This window comes from Dysidea avara, chromosome 2 (genome assembly GCF_963678975.1).
Source record: "Dysidea avara chromosome 2, odDysAvar1.4, whole genome shotgun sequence".
Classification (NCBI taxonomy): domain Eukaryota; kingdom Metazoa; phylum Porifera; class Demospongiae; order Dictyoceratida; family Dysideidae; genus Dysidea; species Dysidea avara.
The window spans coordinates 9,608,758-9,631,165 of NC_089273.1; the positions used below are offsets into that span (position 1 = coordinate 9,608,758).

At 37.5% G+C, this 22,408-nt stretch overlaps 1 protein-coding gene and 1 long non-coding RNA gene across 8 annotated transcripts in view; one reads left to right on the forward strand and one right to left on the reverse strand.

Moving 5' to 3' along the window:
- Positions 1 to 13,250, forward strand: part of LOC136247782 (transient receptor potential cation channel subfamily A member 1 homolog) — a 36,117-nt gene extending 22,867 nt beyond the window's left edge. The window contains exons 12-17 of the mRNA XM_066039607.1: positions 734 to 754; positions 2,076 to 2,524; positions 3,250 to 3,489; positions 5,099 to 5,167; positions 10,660 to 10,878; positions 12,684 to 13,250. Of these exons, the coding sequence (XP_065895679.1) occupies positions 734 to 754; positions 2,076 to 2,524; positions 3,250 to 3,489; positions 5,099 to 5,167; positions 10,660 to 10,878; positions 12,684 to 12,983 (1,298 nt within the window). The 3' untranslated portion in view covers positions 12,984 to 13,250. The remainder of the gene's footprint in view (positions 1 to 733; positions 755 to 2,075; positions 2,525 to 3,249; positions 3,490 to 5,098; positions 5,168 to 10,659; positions 10,879 to 12,683) is intronic.
- A 1,070-nt stretch (positions 13,251 to 14,320) lies between these two features.
- On the reverse strand, positions 14,321 to 21,686 carry LOC136246574 (uncharacterized). Of its 7 annotated transcripts, none has more exons than XR_010696648.1 (16): positions 21,584 to 21,686; positions 21,423 to 21,495; positions 16,077 to 16,140; positions 15,914 to 16,025; positions 15,767 to 15,842; positions 15,641 to 15,712; positions 15,519 to 15,594; positions 15,391 to 15,466; positions 15,259 to 15,334; positions 15,133 to 15,208; positions 15,008 to 15,082; positions 14,883 to 14,957; positions 14,770 to 14,832; positions 14,661 to 14,716; positions 14,543 to 14,615; positions 14,321 to 14,494 (listed from the first exon to the last, which is right to left on the reverse strand). It is a non-coding gene; the product is annotated as an uncharacterized lncRNA (long non-coding RNA). The 7 variants fall into 7 exon arrangements; XR_010696646.1 differs by having other exon boundaries at positions 15,894 to 16,025; XR_010696643.1 differs by adding an exon at positions 18,523 to 18,605 and having other exon boundaries at positions 15,641 to 15,842; positions 15,894 to 16,025; positions 16,077 to 17,777.
- Between the last annotated feature and the right edge of the window lie 722 nt (positions 21,687 to 22,408).

Below are 22,408 nucleotides of genomic sequence, written 5' to 3' on the forward strand. Positions count from 1 at the left end.
ATAGTAGTGTTACAGTAACTGCACCATCACTGTATTTAAAAAGTAGTGCTATTGCACTACAGTGGTGAAACCTGTGTGTTAAGGAAACCTTGGAACTGACTGGTTCAAGGCGTCCTGATTTTCCAGATCAGTTAACGTGTTAAGGAATGCTATTGAACCATTGCTAAGTGTACACAGTATGCAAGTGTCCTCATTTTCAAGTGTCCTGGTTAACAGGCTCCAGTTTTGAGTTTGTAGTGTCCATCAAAACTATAATAGCTAGATGATCAACCATGTGCATAATTATATGGATAGCAGGCACACCAGGAAGTTATATAGGTTTGTATTATTTTGTCATCTAACCCAAAAGCTTTACCGAAGTTTCTAGTACTTTATTAATTTGTCATTGAATAAACTAACAAATGTCTATGTCTTTGTGCAAAGTCTTCCCACAGGCATTGATTTCTAGTTGCACACAATCTCTTTTCAAAAGTAATAAGAATTGTAACTGACGACTTGATAATCTCAGATAGAGGATCTAACTAGTACTTACAATGAAAATTAAATGCAAAATAAGCAAATGTTTTATTTATCAAATATGACTGGATTTGTGAAAATATGGCATGTGGGCACAAACTACACCCCATCATACAACTGGTCATATATTAGTAATAATTTGCACTTCTATATGTACAATATGCATCCTATAGAATCATATGCATTTAAATTGTATTTATTTTGTTTTCCCTTACAGTTCCCAATGCTGATTGTCAAGGTAATTTATTCATTTCTATATACCAATAATCAATGCTTGGCCATGAATATGACAGCTGATGAAATTATACAAGAAAAAAATTAATATGATATGTATACTACACTTGTGTGTTATATTAAAGATTTTCCTTTATTGTATCCATGCAATAACAGCCAAGCTGTAGACAATTTGATGTGTACAACTTCAGGTGTCCACTGTTGGTTTGTTTAGTAGTTGCTAATTAATTTGGTTTAATCCATTAACTTAATTACGCATTTGATTATATCTCAATGGATGCCTGTCTTTAGGCAATACAAAACATGAACTAGGTGACTGTAACATTGGCAACGCATGCAAGATTTTAAAAATAATAATTAGTGTAAATGGTTCATTTATACTAATTACAAAACCAATTACCACTACATTTCTCTTGCATGTTAAGTTTTACTGTATGCACCTGTATACATTATCACACAAAATCCTACACAGAATAACACACACACACACACACACACACACACACACACACACACACACACACACACACACACACACACACACACACACACACACACACACACACACAACACACGCATGCACACACATACGCATGCACACACACATTTTAAAAAAATTATTAAGCTAGAGAAAATTATTTACTATCAAATGCAAATATTATGTGGTGAAAATCATGTTATGGCATACATAAATGTATATATGTGACCCGCTGAACGAAAACCTTACTTGTTTGTATAAGTGTTTTATAGAAGTACATTAGGTAAAAAATAAGTGCTACTTAATTGCTTCAGTAAACAGTGTAGGAAGACTCAAATTGAAATATCTAATATTGTCTCTTTGTGGAGAGATAGAATATCTTTGTTTAGTTTCTGCACCATAAAGCAAATGTGAATTATGTGTGTTTGTTTACATTGCGGTAAAACGTAACTTTATGGTCAGTGTTTTAAGCTTCAACAGCCTTCTTGCTTGATAGCATGGATGTAGTTAGGCAAGTCCCAACTCTGTAGCCTTTGCACTAGAGACTTATAATCAATTAAATGAGTGCCTGTAATTTTTGTCCGTATAGGCACTTTACAAATTGATTGTTTTGCTCTTGTTGTCTATCACTGTAACTCTGAAAGCAGTTAGCAGAAAAAGTTGAAACTTTAACAGCTTACTGATTTTTCTCTCTAAACAACAACAAATGTGAAGTTCAGGGAAATTGTAAATAAGTCGGGTTTTTGCTCAGCGGGTCACATATACATGTAAGGTTTGCTGCAGGTACGTTACTTAAATATTATCACATATGTGTGTAAATATTATCACATATTTGTGTATTACATAGGAAATGGCAACGAGGCTTTCCTGGTTGAAACAGCTATTGTCACTATCACATTTTCCATTATCAGAATTGCAATTGAGGCTTTCCAAATAATATATTACACAAATTTTTGCTACTTCCTTGAACCTGAAAATAGGATGGAGTTGTACTTGTATTTCCTTGAACCTGAAAATTGGATGGAGTTGTACTTGTATCCATCTTCAATAGCATTTGTGGTATTTGGGTTAGCAGCCGACTGTCAGTGCCCAGAATCTTGGCAATGGGAGTTTGGTGCTGTCACCATTTTGATGGCTTGGTTAAACGTGGTGTTGTTTTTGAAGAAATTTCCTTACACAGGAGTCTATGTTTTGATGTTTACACGCATTTTGAAGACAATTTTGAAGATGTTGCTGTTACCAATACTGTGTGTGGTTTCCTTTGGTATAACATTTTACATGCTGTTTTTCCGCCCGGTAAGGGAAATTTCCATTCAATTAACACAAAATTTTGTATTGATAATATTATGCATATTATTTTATACTCTATGTGTGCATATTGTGTGCACGTGTAAGAGTTATATAAAACATCAAAGCAAGTGCTATACACAACAGCATAAGGTGAAGCAGAGTGCTATAATTAGTTTGTCGTGAGGCCATTCTTTGAGTGTTATACGTTTTCTTGGAAAACACTTGTAAGGCGATAGTTTATCTGGTATACATAGAAGGTGGTCTACAAAGTGAGGTAAACAACGTGTGCAAAACAAAATATTTATTCACAACTCAAGGAAATCCATCATCTTTTACAGATGTTCCATTGTGTTCATCTGAGAACACCTTCGTACATTATTTTGGTCATTTAGTGCATCGTCGCTTGGAGCTTACATTTAACCATCTCTTTTAATTCAGTTTATGTGGCTAGCTAACAACTTACAATAGGAGTTTTGTGTGTGAACCTGATACAAATGTACTAGGGTAAAACTCATTTCAAAATCAAAAAAGTATGGGACCACATTTACCTTCACGAGCATGAGAGGGTAGAATATTAAACCATTTAGAAACACAATAGAACATATGAAAGCCTAACGCTTGAAAATGTCGTCCACAGATTTCTATTTATACACTGTGTATTGCAGATCACTTGTCATGGTGAATATTACAGTATTTTTATAATTGTAACCTTGTATAATATACATACTCAGGACATGAAGACAGCTTTTTCATCACCTGCTAACTCCATTCTGAAAACTATGATGTTGACTACTGGAGAGTTTGATTTTGATGATCTATTTTATAACACCGAGGAAGAAGACTCTAGCCAAGGAACTAATGCAACACAAGCTGTCAATACATTACCAGCTGAAGTTCTTTTCCCTGTAGCTTCATACCTTTTGTGGATTGTATTTGTGATAGTGATGCCGATTGTACTGACAAATTTTCTGGTATGTCCTGTATGAAGAGTATTTGTGACTGCACCTTTCCACACAAAATTCTAACTTAGGTATTCAAAAAGTAAAGCTGTATATGGCTCTAATGCTTTTAGTTTTAACATAATGTAAGTATAACAATCTGTGAGTAAATAATTACAGAATTGTCTCTAAATGCATCAGTGTTCTTTCCCAGAGTTGTGCTGCATGAAACTGATTCTGCATACTATGTAGCTACTTATGTACACTTACAAACATGACCTAATTTGAGGAAACTGTTGATCTACATTCTACACACATCAAATGTGACCGGATTTCATATAACAAGGCTTCCACACACACAAAATCAAACTTACGATTTTACCAGAAATGGATTGCTGGTCTAATACACTATCATATTTCACACTGTACTTACTTCAGCACTGGAAAGTCTGGTTTCTGTAGCAGCTTTCTTCCGACCCTGTCAAAGCCACGAGTGTGAGATTGGCACCATTTAATGGCCATGGCTTTGTGATAATAGTGTGTAGTGAGCTGGGACTTCACAGAGAGCTCGCCAATAGTGTTCTCAGTCAATATGGAGTAATTTGAGGGCCATGGAGGGCCATGGAGAGCCCAAACTTGGCCTCTGGGTTCCAATCGTCTTCTTACTCCATTTTATACCCGTATATTAAGACCACCGTCCACCCCCACCCTCCCACTCTATCACTACCATCTGTGATATTATTACACGCTCGAAAAAAGCTGCTCAAAACAGGGCAAATTTTGGGTATCAGAAATGTATACACCCACTCAGTGATAGCTAGTGAACAGATGAACAATTGGTGCAAATTTTGTTTGCACAGCTGTAGGCACTGGGAAGTTATTACACAATGATTCCTTAAAATCGCCATATCTCCTAACAAAGCTTTGTGCGTTGAAGCCTTGTTTTGTCATATTCAGTCACAAATACATTATGACATGTGCAATTTTGAATATTTCAATCCAGTATAGCTTGGGAAGGTGAAAGCTACAAGTTTGAAATTTTTACTGAGAATGCAGCTAACCATAGTGTTTATCTCACTGTAATCCATAGCAAGCTAGCTGTTGATATAACCATGATTTTGAGTACCATTTTTCACAACAGTATCTGTAACATAAGAAAGTCACTATGGGTGGTGGTGGGAGGAGTGGTGGGAGAACAAATGGTATATGAACAGAAAATAGCCAAGTAAATCATATAATGTCTTCAGCCTTAATGTTGGGCTCTCAAGACCATCTGTGCCACTGAAAATGAACACCTGGACAACTGCCCAAGACAGTCCGTGTCTCTAGCTTTGTGTTTTCAGCTGACCAGTAGAATTTCAAGGTGCCAGATTGTTCCAAGGAGCTGTCACACATCTCTAGAAATCCATCTGGGAAAAGCAGCCTGAGCAAATCAGTGGCATGGCTGTGGTGCAAATATGTAGTGAATTGGCATGGCTATCCATTCATGGTGAAAAGTGAACTTCACCGGTGTGTGTGTGTGTGTGTGTGTGTGTGTGTGTAGATCAACAGTTATCAAAAATTTGATCACGAATAATAAGTAATAATTCTTAATCATTTGTTCTGATTTAGTAATAGATACTTACTTTTACCTCTACTACAGATTGGTTTGGCTGTTGATGATATTAAAGGTATTCAAGATGAATCACATCTCACTTGTCTATCACTTAAAGTAAGGTTCTTACAGTTAAATCAAATGCAAACATCTCTAAGTTGGTGTTATTATGCTTATTAGCATTGTACTGTAGAACTATGCCAGAATAGGCACGCTGTAAAAGGGGTGCGACTTATGAAACAGTCAGGGTTTTAAAGTTGTAAAATCAAAATTGCAGACAGTCACCTTCAATTAGAGCAGTCACTTGCTCCCAAATAGGGACCCGCCGATTATGCTCATAATTTTACCTATTATGCTATGCTGCACTTCACATAAGTTTACCTATTAGGCCCCTATTTGGTGATTATTAGTTTCTCATCCAGCCATTCTAATTATTATGATGTGGGTGGGAGGGTATTAACATTATGCCATTATTTTATAATATTAACACGCTGATGTACAGACCTTGCCCAAATTGTCTTTCTTTCTTACTACAAACATTTCCTTCACCAGCTGATTCTACTTTTCATGATCGCCAACTGTTTTTCGACAGTCAACTGAAAGCCTGCTTTGATGAAGTCAATAGAACACAATTACAACTGGCATTGCAACAATTTGCTAAGGAAAACAACAGTTCTCCTGGCGATATATAGCGCATTGTAACGTTCATCAACAAAAAATTAAAACAGTTTGGTATCACGTGTTATTCTGAGCATGCATGGAGTAAATAATGGCTTACCATGTGGTAGCTTAAGAAGGATGCTGGCGGTGGATGAGAAACTAACAATCACCAAATAGGGGCCTTATGCTTAAATTTATGCTCAATACTTACTATTATGCTCGAATTATGCCCAATTATTTATGTCTCAGTTCTCATGCTCTGCTAATAATTTCCAGTTTCAGTATGGATAAATAATAAGTGACTGAAGCACAAAATTACTTGTCAAAATGCATATCACAGAAAAGATCGATATACTCTAATAGAACAGTCAGCTCTATGATTGTTCTATTAGAGTTACTGACTGTTCTATTAGAGTATATCGATCTTTCTGTGATCGCTATTTTTATTTATAAGCAAGAATTCATACTGTTACAAAATATTGCTAGCATTATGTTCAATGCTTTCAGGCACCTATTATGTTCATAATTATGCTAGCATAATTGACGGGTCCCTACTCCCAATACAGCAGTCAGGAAACACTGATGTACTTTAACAAGTCTTGAGCGTAACCTTGACTGAGCTTTCCCCAGTAAATTAAGGTAGAGTAGTAAAACTGTCAATTTGCTACCAACATCAAAGTCAGTTTGTTAATTATATCTAAACCAAAACAGCCAAGCTATAAAAAAAGAGTGCGGCCCCCAAAAAGGCCAGGATGAAAAAATGTGAAATCCAAGGTGACGGCCAAGAAATAGCTGTGATGGTAGGTTAATGGCAAACATTTTTAATTACAACAATTCAGGTGAATTTGCATTTCCTCCTCCACTAGAATTCGGCACCAAATTCACCTGAATTGTCATATTTAAAATTTTTACCATTAACCTACCATCACAGCCATTTCTTGGCTGCCACCTTGGATTTCACATCTTTTTTCATCCTAGCCTTTGGGGGCCACACACTTTTTTTTACAGCTTGGCTGTTTTGGTTTAGATATCACTTCTTTTTGTATTGCAAGCCACAAAGCCGGCCATTAACTGGCTTTGGTGCTTACTTTTAATTTGTTTTTTTTCTTTTCTGCAGGGATTGTGGAACAAAGGAAGAAATATTATGTACAGTTTCTTGTCTGATTAAAAATATTTGTATATTTAACAATGAATGATAATCATGTACTGTAGGTCATAAGGTGACTTCTTATACGTACATAACTGAACTGTAGCTGAAACCCTCATTGTTTGTAGCTGAACTCTTTTTAGAGTGACTTGTTTCTAGCTGAACTCACTACATGGTGATTTGTTTCCAACACATATTGCTACAGGGTGATTTGTTTGTAGCTGATCCCTATATGGTAACTTTTATTTAGCTGATATCTCTACAGGGTGACTTCTTCTACCTGATCTCTATACAGGGTGGTCTGTTCGTAGCTGAACTCTCTACAGGGTGAATTATTTGCAGCTGAATTCTCTACATGATGATTTCTTCGTAGCTGAACTCTCTACAAGGTAACTTCTTCTAGCTGATCTCTCTACAGGTTGACTTGTTTGTAGCTGAACTATTTGCAGGGTGGTTTTTAGTAGTTGAACTCTCTACATACAAAGGGATTTCTTCTAGCTGGTCTCTCTACAGGATGACTTATTTCTAATTGATCTGTCTGCAGGGAAATTGTTCGTAGCTGAACTTTCTACAGGGTGATTTCTTTACAGCTGAACTCTCTACATGATAGTTTCATTGTAGCTGAATTCTCTACAAGGTAACTTCTTCTAGCTGATCTCTCTACAGAGTGAATTGTTTGTAGCTGAACTCTCTACAGGGTGATCTGTTTTGTAGCTGATCTCTCTACAGGGTGAGTTGTTTGTAACTGTACTATATGCAGGGTGATTTGTTTGCAGCTGAACTCTCTACTAGGTGATCCTTCTAGTTGACCTCGATACAGGGTGATCTGTTCATAGCTGAACTTTCAACAGGGTGATTTGTCTGCAACTGAACTCTCTACCTGGTGGTTTCTTTGTAGCTGAACTCTCTACAAGGTAACTTCTTCAAACTGATCTCTCTACAGGGTGAATTGTTTCTAGCCGAACTCTCCATAGGGTTATCTGTTTGTAATTTAACTCTTTACAGGATGGTTTCTTTGTAGTTGATCTCTCTACAGGGTGATTTGTTTTTATCTGATCTCTACAGGGTGACCTGTTTCTGGCTGAACTCTCTACAAGTGATTTGTTTGCAGCTGAACTCTCTACACGGTAGTTTCTTTGTAGCTGAACTCTCTACAAGGTGACTTTTTCTAGCTGACCTCTCTACAGGGTGAATTTTTGTAGCTGAACTTTCTACATACAAAGTGACTTGTTCTAGCTGGTCTCTCTACAGGATAACTTGTTTCTAGCTGATCTCTCTGCAGGGTGACTTGTTTCTAGCTGAACTCTACCAGCTGATCTGTTCGTAGCTGAAGTCTCTACAGGATGATGTGTTTACAGCTGAACTATCTACATGGTAGTTTCTTTGTAGCTGAATTCTCTTCTTCTAGCTGAACTCTCTATAGGGCGATCTTGTCGTAGCTGAACTCTCTGCAGGGTGATTCGTTTGCAGCTGAACTTTCTACATGATGGTTTGTTTGTAGCTGAACACACTACAAGGTAACTTCTTCTAGCTGATCTCTCTACAGGAAAACCTGTTTAAAGCTGAACTCTCTACAGGGTGATTTGCTAAACTTTCTACAAGTCGATTTTTTTGCAGCTGAACTCTCTACATGGTGGTTTCTTTGTAGCTGAACTCTCTACAAGGTATAGCTTCTTCTAGCTGATCTCTCTATACAGGGTGACTTGTTTCTTGCTAAACTCTCTACAGGGTGATCCTTTCGTAGCTGAACTCCCTACAGGGTAGCTGAACTCTCTACATGATGGTTTGTTTGTAGCTGAACTCTCTACAAGGTAACTTCTTCTAGTTGATCTCTCTACAGGATGACTTGTTTCTAGCTGAACTATCTACAGGATGATCTGTTCATAGCTGAATTCTCTACATTATGGTTTCTTTGTAGCTGAACTCTTTACAAGGTGACTTCTTCTAGCTGATCTCTCTACAGGGTGACTTGTTTCTAGCTGAACTCTCTACATAATGATCTGTTCATAGCTGAATTCTCTACATGGTGGTTTCTTTATAGCTGAACTCTTACAAGGTGACTTCTTCTAGCTGATCTCTCTACAGGGTGATTTGTTTGTAGCTGATTTCTCTACAGAGTGACTTGTTGTAGCTGAACTCTCTACAAGGTGACTAGTTTATAGTTGAATTCTCTTCAGTGTGACTTATAATGTTCTGAATCTCTACAGCAACATATTTGTAGCTGAACTCTCTACAGAGTGACTTGCTTGTAGCTGAATTGTCTATAAGATTAACTGTTTGTAGCTGAACTACCTACAGAATAACTTTCAATGTTATATAATTCTATAATGCAGTAAGTTATAACGTAGCTGAATGCTTTATTAGGGTGTCTGTTCTATTAGAGTATCTCAATCTCGCATATATTACACGTCGTTGGCTTTGCAATCATAATTCAGTGGTTTGTAATCCGATTCTTCTGTACTACTGCAAGGACTTTTTATGATAATTATTCCAGCTACATTTACTGCTCTAAGCGGTTTGCCTGGTAGGCGTGAAAACTAATAGTTTTTTTTTATTCATAAAAATCGATTGCGTAATTGTGACATAGGTTGGGTTTTGTGTCATATCTCGATGGCCTTTAACTGGATTCCTTTCAAACCACATAAAGGCACTCCTATGATAGTTACTCCATCTACATAGCAATTTTCATCTCATTCCTTCAAGCAGTTTATCCTGTGGGCGTGACAGACCTTCGACCTTATTTTACGCAAATAATCGGTCATAACTCCGTGAATGTTCATCGGATTCCTACAAAACGTAATACTGAGATTCACCTTAATGAGCCCTTTAAGTGTGCCAAATGTTAGCCCTATTGGAGCACGCATTCGTGTTTTATGGCGGATTTTGCAAAGTGTGCGAAAAGAAGTAGAAGAAAACAACGAAGAAAAAACCCTAACTTTGGCGGCTCGTATCGCAGAAATGGCTGGAGTGATTTTCTTCAAATTTGGAATGTTGACTCCCCTACCTAGCCGGCACTTCTGTACCAACTTTGGTTTCAATCGGATAAGGAATTACAGAGCTACAAAGGTGTGAAAATCGCATTTACTTTCTTCCTGTAAAGATACTCGCGGTGTGGCACTCCGGCTTCTTGGGCCACACGACACACTACCGTGTGTCTTGATACATTGTTTTTATCCCATCAAAGAGTTTTAGTAAAGTACAGTATAGCGTTGCTGCACCACTCTTTAGGGAAACCCCTGCTTGGTTAACACATTGGTATGGTGTGAAGAAGATGACTACTTAAGTGAAGAATAAAGGAATAGCAAGGATAAGAAGGCAGTCATTCATCAGAATAACAAAAGGCACATCCCATCTATGAGTTTGTTGTTGTGGTGAAAATGGTGGCTTTGTGCTGCTTTATTTTTGCTCTAGCCTTGTGTCTGTGGTCATGAGGTAGACTGGCAGATGAAAATTAGAGTTTTGGCAAGTTTTATAAATTCTATATCTGGTGTAAGTGTTTTTAATGCTACATTAATGATGTTGAATGGAGTAAGACAATTTCTAAAAAGGCGATTTTCATTCTATATTTTTATGTTGGTACAGCATTTTAATGCCACATGTCGGGGGGGGACCCTACTAAACAGCACTACTGTACTGTTTGATAAAATAATTTCATCTTTATTTATGTAATTCATCTCTGTGTTTTAACTGCCTTGGTTTTTAAATTTCACAAAGATCCTTGTGCTAGGTCTCTATCCTACAATATTATTAATCTATTTATGGTTAACACTTACTATTAATTTTCCTAACTCTTTACCAACAGGTTGATTTTATCCTACATATTGAGAAAATTCGTTATATTCGTGAATTATTTCTAAAGAGAATGGACAAGAACTACTATACATCTGATATAGAAAATTTTGCATATTCAGACATAGAAAATGCTAGTGAGCAAGAGTACACTTGGTTTCAGCGGTTTAAACACTGTTACTTTGGAAGATTAAAAAGTCATCAGGATGATATAAAAGTTGTAGATGAAAGGGTAAATATTGTAGTATGCACTGTTGAAAATGCTTGCCAATGTGCATGCTTGTAATAAGCCTTGAAATAGCATGTGTGTGCATGCACATGTACAGTATGTGTGAGAGACATCACAACCAAGTGGTTAGAAATCCAACCTAGATCCGGTCACATATCATACATAGTGGGTGAAGGAGTTGGTGGGACTACGGGTGCTCACACCTTCAACTGTGAGTCACACATTGTACAGCCATCTGTAGGTTACCCCAGAACTTGGCCAGAAGAACTTGCCTGTCCTGACTCATGGTATCTGAGTAGCACACAGGTTTCCCTGTTGTTAAATGTTGAACTGAAGCAACATCTAACAGTGAAAACTCATAGCCTTAGTCAGTATTGGGTTACACTTGTCTGCAAGCATAAAGTGGTCAGTCAGTAGGAAATTATGTTAATAATACTTCAAAAGTTCTGTAGCAACTTATCAAAAACATTTTGGCTGCTTTGAAGATATTTTGGGCTTGATTCTACATAACCAATACAACTTTGAGAAACTGCAAGTAGGGCTGGGCGGTATTGGAGTTTCGCTTCACGATATATCGTGCAGAAATATATCACGATATTACTATTTATCGCGGTTATTAAAGATGACTGCTATATTAGAGTAGCTGACTGCTTTATTAGGGTATCTCGATCCTAGCTGACTGTTCTATTAGAGTATCTCGATCTTTGTAAAAAAAATTGACTAGCTAGTACTAGGTCCTTGTTTTTAGTAGTATTACGTGATTATTTGAGGTGTATTCTAACAACCTTAAGGGCTTAATAAGCTGTCACAAACACTGAAAATCGTAATAATATCGATATCGTGATATTATCGTTTCACCGAAATCTACGCGATACAGATATCGTTTCATTGCAATACCGCGGTATTACTATAATACCGAGAAACCGCCCAGCCCTAACTGCAAGCCTCCACAATACAGACCCCACTATCTGGATTCTCAGTTAACCGAACTATGTAATCAACTGCTCTATTAGAGTAATGACTATTTTATTAGGGTAGTTAATAATGTGAAAAAAATTTAAAATATTCTTTGCTATTTTAATGGTTATTTATACACAATTTCAGAGATACGGACTTTTCAGGCTTATGTACCACCTCTGGTCCCAAGAGGTTCGGAAAACTGAGGTTCCACTTTAATAACTATTATAAACAATTTCTACTGCATTTAAAATTATTATAGGATCTGAAAATTTAGTTAAACATAGAATTGTTGTGACATAATGTACAGCATGCTTCACAGGCTTACTGTTAGTCTGCTTGCAGGTCACTAGAGGGATATTGTCCAATAAATAACCCTTAATGAAAAAAAACCAGAAGTCAAGATAATTAAGTACTGGCTGGATGCAGATGAAATCCTGGATGGCTCCTCAGGCACTTGCCTAGATTGCAAGCTGTCTGTGCATCAAGTCACCGCCTGGCCTGGGATTTTTTATGTATTCAGCATAGTTTTCAGTTACAGGTTTCTGACTCAGGTTTACTGTTAGCCTCCTTGCAAGTCCCTAGATGGATAATTGTCCAATGAATAAATAAAATTAATGTTCTTTATGGTTATTTATAACATACAGTTTCAGAGATATGGACTTTTCTGACTTATGGACTACCCCGGGGTTTGGATAACTGAGATTCTACTCTAATAACTATTTTAAAACAATTTCTGTATACTGCATTTAAAATTATAGGACATGAAAATTAAAGTAACGTCTTAACGTACAGTATGCTTATGTTATTAAACAAGTGTAACAACAATGAATAATTACTGTTTTTGATAGTCAAGCACAGAACAAATCAAGGAGAAAATTTCTGATATAAGTGTGGCAGTGGCTGATGTTAGGAAGAAAGTGAAAGATGGCATCAATGGAAAAGACATAGACACAAGCCAAATAGGAAATATTATTCAAGCAAGAGAGCTGGAAGAAGTTAAGAAAATGCTTGCTGACCAAGAAGAAAAGCAAAAAGAGCTTAGCAAAATGCTTGTTGACCAAAGCAGAAAACAGGACCTTCTGCTAATGTACTTCAAACATTTGTACCCTAACCTTCCTGAAGCATTGCTAACAGCTACGTCTACTTAAATGGATGACAGAAGCTAAGGATTAAATTTTAGTAGGATTGTTTTATTTTTAGAGTTTTTGAAATTCTGTGGTACTGTAATAGGTTTTTGAATGATTTTTTTAGCCAAACCATATGCAAAACATAACACACAGGCCTAAATTATTTTATTTACTTTGTTGATTGCATCATGCACAGGGATATTGTTGCTAAAATGGAATGTACGTATACTTATTTTGAGTTATGTAAAGGATAATAGTATAAGAAAGTACAGTATGTACTGAAAACAGAGAATACTTTACAGTTGTAGCATTGCATAAACTGTTAGTTACTTCACAAACAGAGTTGGTCACAGTAGGCATCTTTTATTATCACTCTACGACCTGTTATGCAAAGCAATTAATGATGATGATGTTTGGGTATTTAAAATTTTATCACCCATTACAGTATTTCATCCTTGATGGGTGTATTTACATTTGCTGCCTTTAGACAACAATTCTGAAATGTTTTGCAAATCTAAAATTATCTTGCAAAATGATTCATTTGCTTGATTTAAGCTTGTTTATGAATGGGATAGCATAAGGTAAAGATTTCTGGCACTGGGGGCAAGCAACCATATCATTTGGCTTCTATGCATGATACAATAAATTGTACAGTTGTATTTACTACTAACAAGGAGTCAAGGACAAAAAGTTCTGCTGCATCATACTGTAAAGATATTGACTTATTCATGGACACAGGTGCAAAAAATGGTATAAACAGCTGCAGGTTATCAATCATTGTAGATAAACACCATTATTGTGCAGCTTAAATTAAATTACTTGATTAGGGATCATAGATAGGGACCCGCCGATTATGCTGGCATAATTATGAGCATAATACGTGCCTGAAGCATTGAGCATAATGCTAGCATAATAGGTAGAATATTTGTGCAATAGCATGAATTCTTGCTTATCAAAGTAACTACTACAGAAAGATCGATATACTCTAATAGAACAGTCAGTAACTCTAATAGAGCAATCAAATAGCTGACTGTTATATTAGTCGATCTTTTCTGTAATATGTGATCCTATTTTGGAAAACCATACAAAAGAAAAATCGCGCTACCGGGCTGTGCCCGTTCTACTGCATAACGAGCGCCATGAGGGCGATTAAGCAGGTATCGTCTTTTCGGAATCCGCCATGTATATGAGACTGACTCCGCCTGGCATACGTTCTGAGACATGCTACACGGACTTATCCGCATGTACACCAGTCTAATTTACCGTATTGGCACCGCTCCATCAGCTCCAACACCCGCCTAAACGCCGCGTCTGTGCAGACTACCGCTTTCAATCCCCTTTCCGTAAACGCATTTAGATCCGCTTATTTAGTCCGGTAACTATACTTTAAAACGTTTACAACTGACAAAAAACACAACATTGAGTACACATGCAAAAAAATCATCCAGTTAGCAATCCACAATGATGAAACTTCATGATCATGAACTATGAAGACTGACAGTCTGAAGTCTTCAATCACAGTTATCGCATGCCTGTAACAATCACTTAAAATAGAACATAAAAATACAGTTCATACTTACTCCATGCTGCCAAGATTACCGATGATGTACGACAGTGAAGTCTCCTATTTCAACTATCAATTTGTATCGACCCCTGTAACATTACAAATCAGAACACAAAAATACAGTTCACACTCACTTCATGATGTACATCTAAATTCTCTAATTTCAATAAACAAAAGTTCTCACATATGGCTGTAACAATTATTATTAAAATAGAGCATAAAATTAATACTATTCATGCTCACTTCATAGACGGAAGATGTACGGCAGTCATAACTCTTCAATTCCACAATCAAATAGCCACATGCCTGTAACAATCACTATTATAATAGAATACAAAAATACATTTCATACTCACACCATGCTGCCAAGATGACGGAAGATGTACACCAGTGAAGAGTCTCTTATTTCAACGATGAAAAGTTATCACACTCTGTAACAACGACCATTAAAATAGAGTACAAAAATACAGTTCATACTCACTCCATGCTGCCAGGATAATGGAAGATGTATGACAGTGAAAAGTCTTATTTTAACAATCAAAAGTTTATCACACTCCTGTAACAATGACTGTTAAAATAGAATACAAGAATACATTTCATACTCACTCCATGCTGCCAAGATGACGGAAGATGTACGACAGTGAAAAGTCTCTTATTTCAATGATCAAAAGTTATCACACTCCTGTAACAATGACTGTTAAAATACAGTACAGAAATACGGTTCATACTCACTCCATGCTGTCAAGATGACCGAAGATGTACGACAGTGAAAAGTCTCTTATTTCAATGATCAAAAGTTATCACATTCCTGTAACAATGTGAATGACTATTAAAATAGAGTACAAAAATACAGTTCATACTCACTCCATGCTGCCAAGATGACTGAATATGCACGGCAGTGAAAAGTCTCTTGTTTCAATGATCATCTGTTATCACCTTCCTGTAACGATCACTTTTAAAATAGAATACAAAAATACATTTCATATACTCACTCCATGCTGCCAGGATGACGGAAGATGTACGACAGTGAAAAGTCTCTTATTTCAATGATCAAAAGTCATCACCTTCCTGTAACAATCACTATTAAAATAGAATACAAAAAGTTCATACTCACTCCATGCTGCCAAGATGACTGAAGATGTATGACAATGAAAAATCTCTTATTTCAACCATCAAAAGTTATCAACTTCCAGTAACAATGACTATTAAAATAGAGTACAAAAATACAGTTCATACTCACTCCATGCTGTCAAGATAACTGAAGATGTACGACAATGAAAAATCTCTTATTTCAACCATCAAAAATTATCAACTTCCTGTAACAATGAGTATTAAAATAGAATACAAAAATACTCACTCCATGCTACCAAGATGACAGAAGACGTACGACAATGAAAAGTCTCCTATTTCAACAATCAAAATCACTCCATGCTGCCAAGATGATCGAAGATGTACTTCAGTGAAAAGTCTCCTATTTCAACAATCAAGTTATCACACCCCTGTGACAATCACAAATAAATTAGAATACAATATATACATTTTGCACTTACATTCTGATGACAAGTAGACACAAGACAAAACAGTCTAATGTGGCCAAATCTAACAATCACAATCCTATAACAACCAAAATAAAATACAAATCACTAGAGCCTCTACAAATCACACACTTTATGGTGCCAATGAGCAAAGGATTAAGTATGACAAAATACCATAACAATATCTGAAACGACACGACCTATTACAACACAATCACCAGAATGAGACATGACACAACAACAACAGTCTCAAACGACATGACCAGCTAAAGCACAATCGCCAGAATGAGATGACACAACAACAATGACAACAACAGACAGTCTCAAACAACATGACCAGCTAAAGCACGGTCGCCAGAATGAGATGACAGAATCAAGACTCACGGTAGTGAGTCGCGAGGCCAAGAAGCACAAAGCGTGCGCCCACATAATAAACACGTGACCACTACTGTGAGTCATTTACATGAGGGATCGATTACGCAATCTTTGAAAATCCGCATGGCGAAATCTCAGCCTTACTAAAATAAAAGATCCCGCCTCGAAACCAAGGGTATGTAACCTTTGCATAATGAGTAACTACTACACGAAGTCAGGCGAATTGTTGGAGTAGTTTGTTCCATCGCCCACCCATTTACAATACATTAATTAAATTATTTATTCAAATGTGCATCGTTCTTTTTTTCATTTTCTTCGTCATCGCATCCCATTGGAGCAATTTTCTTTCAACCATGAAGTCGTATTGTAAAAAGGCTGCGGCTATCAGGGGCTTTTTACACAATGTATATGTACATTTAATTTCACTAAGAGTTGTTCATTGGTTTACGAGATCGCTTTTGTGCTCTTTGAAGATTCAAACTTGTCGCCATGACATCGGGATGTGAGGCGCCCACCTCAATTCCCAAACCCAAACAGTGTGGAAGTGATAGCGAGCTGGCTGATTTCATTGTGTTGTCAACTCTTGGTTTAATTGTGAGTCTAGTCACTGATTTGTTTTAAATTCGCCATGGTATGCCTCCACTGACTCGTTATAGCGTGACTCCGGCCCATGCAGGGCCGTACATAGCTATAGCCAGCTGTTTCATACCCGCTGTAGTGATATAGTTGAAGTAACTTACTGCTACATTACCCGTGCACGTCTTTAATCCCGCCCCAGCCCTTCAGTGCCTGTGAAACTTCAGTGTTCACTTAAAAAGCCAGCATCAGTGCATCACCTTTCAGTAACCCACAATTATAGACCGAAACTTTTAATGACAGCATAAATATACTGTAATAGTAAACATTTACATTATGATGATCCCCTAAAATTAAAAAAAATGACTACAATAGCACAAGAAGCCAGATACACTAGCGTTTGGCTATGAAGTACCACCAAGAGTTCATAATATAGTAGTGGGGTCTTGGTACGTAGCTACCACATATTAATTTTTCTTCACCATTTGCGTGATTTATCCATTGACCATAAACTCACCCACCAACAGTCACAACATCAGTATCCACCCTGCATATACAGAAAGGGATACAGTATGGTAAGGCACAGCAACTAAAACCATGTAATCATATAGTCAGACTAACATGTCAACAAACACTTATTTCCACCATTATGATTATTGTGAAAGTGAGCATCCCACATAGCCATTCCCAAGATGTATTCAGCATACTGCAGCAGTTGATGACCAATTTTGAAATATATTACTTGACTTGTTTTGTGGTTCTCACCTACATTGTGACATAACACTTTTTGTTGCTAGGAGACATATAAACCAGGAGGGACTAATGGTTATAGCATAATGGTAAACAAGTTACACAACAGCAAAGGAAGTTTTAATAAACTAGCAGTGATTGGATAGTTGATAGATAAAAGTATAAGACAATTTGTAGTATTTCCAGTCCTGATTGTTTGAGAATAAGCACATTAGCTGCTATAAGGCTAAGCATGAAAAAAGACTAAATTTTAACACGTAAACTCATTATGCACCTGTAGCAAGCGGCCAACTGACAATACTGTATTAAACTGTACATGAGGTCACACACCAGTCAAATCTCTACTATGCATGCGTTATACAACAATGACACTAAATAGAATACAATACACAAAATTAATAGTCCAATGTGTTACACACCTACCAATGTGTCCCCCCCTTGGACGTAATGCCTGTAAGTGGGGCATTACAAGGCGAATTGACATGAAACTGCTGCTTCACTATGGGGAAGTTGACAATCATTCATTACCCAAGTATTTTTTCTACGCTATGTCAAATCCCCCTCATTGCAACTGGAGCCAATGGTGCATGGGGATTTGACACAATAGGTTTGTCCTACCATGGGGCATTTAACATTCGGTTGTGCCCACTAAAGCCATATATATGCCCGAGGGGGAGGGGGGGTTAGTAGGGCAATACATTGGTATGTGCATTATACATAATATGGTGCATCTACTGGGGTGAGTAGATTAAGCCTGTACCTTGTGGGCCTAAGCATGTTCCTCTCCTGCTTTAAAAAAAATTATCTTTTATTGCCTGCCCCTAGCTGGAGTTTGCCTGACACCTTCAACATCACAAAAAGCTGTCTAAAATGGTTAATTTAGCTTTGACCATTGGCAAACTACAACACTCAACAATTATATCAGAGTATACATAACTCTATATATCTTCCCAGTTACAGTATAGTAGGGTCCATCGTTGTCTCAGATCTGCTTATATTATTATCACATCAATCAATCGATGCATAGTAATTATGGCCTACTGTATGTACGCATTGAGCTGAGCCCTCAAAATTATTAACTCATTTGTAGTATTGACTTACCCGCTGATCATTCAAATTCCTGATACATTATTTATAGCCAAAGTTTTCACCATACATTATAGGAAGCCATTAAAGTATATAGCCTATTAACTTTCCTGAACTGTTGGTGGAAGCACTTGTTTGCTCTTGACATCTTTGTTGTCATCACCAACCATTTTGGTTGGTTGAAATGTTGAGAAAATATTCTCTTTCATTTTTAGCTGTTTTCTCAGGGTTCAGCTCAGCTTGTTCGCGGTCTGACCCACACAGCTAGAACAAGCCAGCTACGAGGCTCTGGCAAGGGGGTGTCACGTCGGCTCACACTGTAGGTAGATCTGCGACTGCGGTCGAAGTCTTGGCCAATTTTCACCTTGACCTTTGACTTGCAGTATTTATCATCGTGACTTGGGCGTTTCTTGTTGAACTTTTGACCTCCACTTATTTCTCTATTTTCCTATACGCACCTACGCTTGTAACCTAGTATGATACTTTCTTAGTGCGTGCTACCAGCAGCTGGGAGAGAAAAATCATTATAATTGTGGCAAAATGCCTGTTGGAGCTTTAAAACATCTTCTTGGAGATCCTTACTTCTTGTGAGTTACGTATAATTCAGTAAACTTGATAGTAGCTATATATAGTTTTCGATTGTGGGTTTCAAATCTTCCGTATCGTCTTGAACCTTGACCCACTGTAAGAGCTATTTTGTGGTCTTGACCGTTGACTTAGAGTTTTACCGCAGTCGCAGATCGACCTACAACAAGAGCCTGAGTGACACCCTCTTGCTCTGGCCTACATGCACAAGCATAGTATATAATCCCAGGAAGCTACTATGGCATGGGAGATTCCTGTCTAAAAATACGACGGTAGTTATATAGTCGTTTACAATGACTTAACTATACACGAACTTACCCAGAAATTTGCTGGGAGAATAGTGTGATGCATTCAGTGCCATCAGGTTTCATGTCCATTCCGAGGCATACAATCTGCAACAACTCGCAGCTGATTCGGCTCCACTTGTCACGCACAGATTTCGACTACACTATTTATTTCACCAACCCACTGCTTCAGCAAGAACAGTTAAGACTGTAGCCTCGACTTTGCCGGTTCTTATCTTATGTGAAACATCACGCGAGATATCACGTGAGTCCTTGTGGGAATTTGAACATTATTTTCAGTTTGAATGAATTTTCTCTGAGCAAGTCACTTTTAGTAGTGCTTCTAAACACTGAACTTGGAAACTTTTGCTACTAATTTAGCTAGCTAATCCGTTGCTGAAGCTGTTATTATGGCATGCATGCAGTGTCTAAGCGACCGCAGGAGTCATACCAACAGTGTGACCTTCACACTTCTGGATTTACAGTGTATGTAATATAATACCTAGCTGTATGTTCTCTAGTCAACAAAAAGTAGTGATATCCTGTGCCAAAAACAGCCCAGCTGTAAAAAAAAGGTGAGGCCAAGAATGCACAAGTACATGTTCATGGTGTAACCAAAAGACATGATATCAAAATCTGGCCAAGAAAGCATTTACAGTATAGGCACTTTTGTGCATTCATTTTCTATATGCTTCACATTATCACATCCAGCTAGCTGTACATGTGTGCTTGCAATATAAACAATACTACTGAGATGATAAAAGATATTACACTGCATTGTTACCAAATTTAATTTAACAAAAAATTTACAATTGGTTTCTACTTGGCCATCTTTTTATTTTAATATATAGTGCAAACAGATGGCCAAGTAGAAACCAATTGTAAATTTTTAGTTAAATTAATTTTGGTAACAATGCAGTGTAATATCTTTTATCATCTCAGTAGTATTGTTTATATTACAAGCACACATGTACAGCTAGCTGGATGTGATAATGTGAAGCAGATAGAAAATGAATGCACAAAAGTGCCTATACTGTAAATGCTTTTTGGCCAGATTTTGATATCATGTCTTTTGGTTGTAGTTACTCCATGAACATGTACTTGTGCATTCTTGGCCTCACTTTTTTTATAGCTGGGCTGTTTTTGGCACAGGTAACAATTACAACAACAAACAGTCTCAAACGACATGACCAGCTAAAGCACGGTCGCCAGAATGAGATGTCACAACAATGACTACAACAAACAGTCTCAAATGACATGGTGAGCTAAATCACGGTCGCCAAAATGAGATGACACAACAACAATGACAACAACAAACAGTCTCAAACGACATGACCAGCTAAAGCACGATCGCCAGAATGAGATAGCACAACACCAATGACAACAACAAACAGTCTCAAACGACATGACCAGCTAAAGCACGATCGCCAGAATGAGATGACACAACAACAATGACAACAACAAACAGTCTCAAACGACATGACCAGCTAAAGCACGATCGCCAGAATGAGATGACACGACAACAATGACAACAGACAGTCTCAAACGACATGGCCAGCTAAAGCACGATCGCCAGAATGAGATGACATAACAATGACAACAAACAGTACAACAATTGCAACAACAGTCTCAAACAACATGACCAGCTAAAGCAAGGCCAGAATGAAACATGACAACCACAAGGAAGGTATACAGCAATAAGTACCTTTCTTGTTTCTTCTCCATTCCCACAAGCTAAATGTTATCGGGCTTTAGTCTTCAAAATGCACCAAATAAACCTAATTAATGCACACTATATAACTCCACTATTACATTACAAATATAAGAACAGTACTAATCTAAGTACATGGTTAAAGACGACTATACCTAAATTAAAACACCAGATCGTTCGGCGACAGCTGCTACGTGACAAGCATGACACGAGGCATGCACAGGATGATAGGCATTAATTGCAATCGATAAGCACAGGCGCTTATTACTAGCTAAGAATTATACGAACAATTATATTCTCTTCTGTAGCACACACGACCATAGGGATCAGCGGTCTCTTCGATTATCCATACGTAGGGTCCGCAACGTGAAATTTCTACCTCTGAGAATCAACTACCAAACCACTCACAAATGCTAGGTTAGGTACCACTTAGAAAATGCCAGTTTTTTTTTCTTTAACGTCTTGTCGTGCAAATCGGCGAATATGCTTACAAATTACGAGATTTTTTGCTATATCTTCAAGGAAATCTCTTTTAAAGCTACAATATGCACTCTCAACCTTTCTTACTAACTGTACTCTAAACTAAAATCATCAGTGGCTGCATTGTCTGGAGCGATTTCCAGCCGCCACAATTCCCGGACATTTTTACATCTATTTAGCCTGTTGCCTGGCAGTCCTTTGTGGGAGTTGAACTCTGTTTCATGCTCCCACCCCCTGCAGTTTGGCCAGTAGACTGCAGGGCTTTCTTGTTAAGGCCCCTGTCCGGGGGTTTTGCTGTGTGTATGCTGGCGGTCCATGCGGTGTTTTTGTAGGCCTGTGTAGGCTCTGTAGGTTTAGCTGCTTTTTTCTGCTTTTTGTCATTTATAAATTAAATTAGGTTTAACTTCTAGCTAGAGATCGGGGAGGATGGGAGTGCCATTAGGGCCGGAATAAAAAAAGAATAATAATAATAAATAAAAATTCCAGTCGCAGCATCGCGA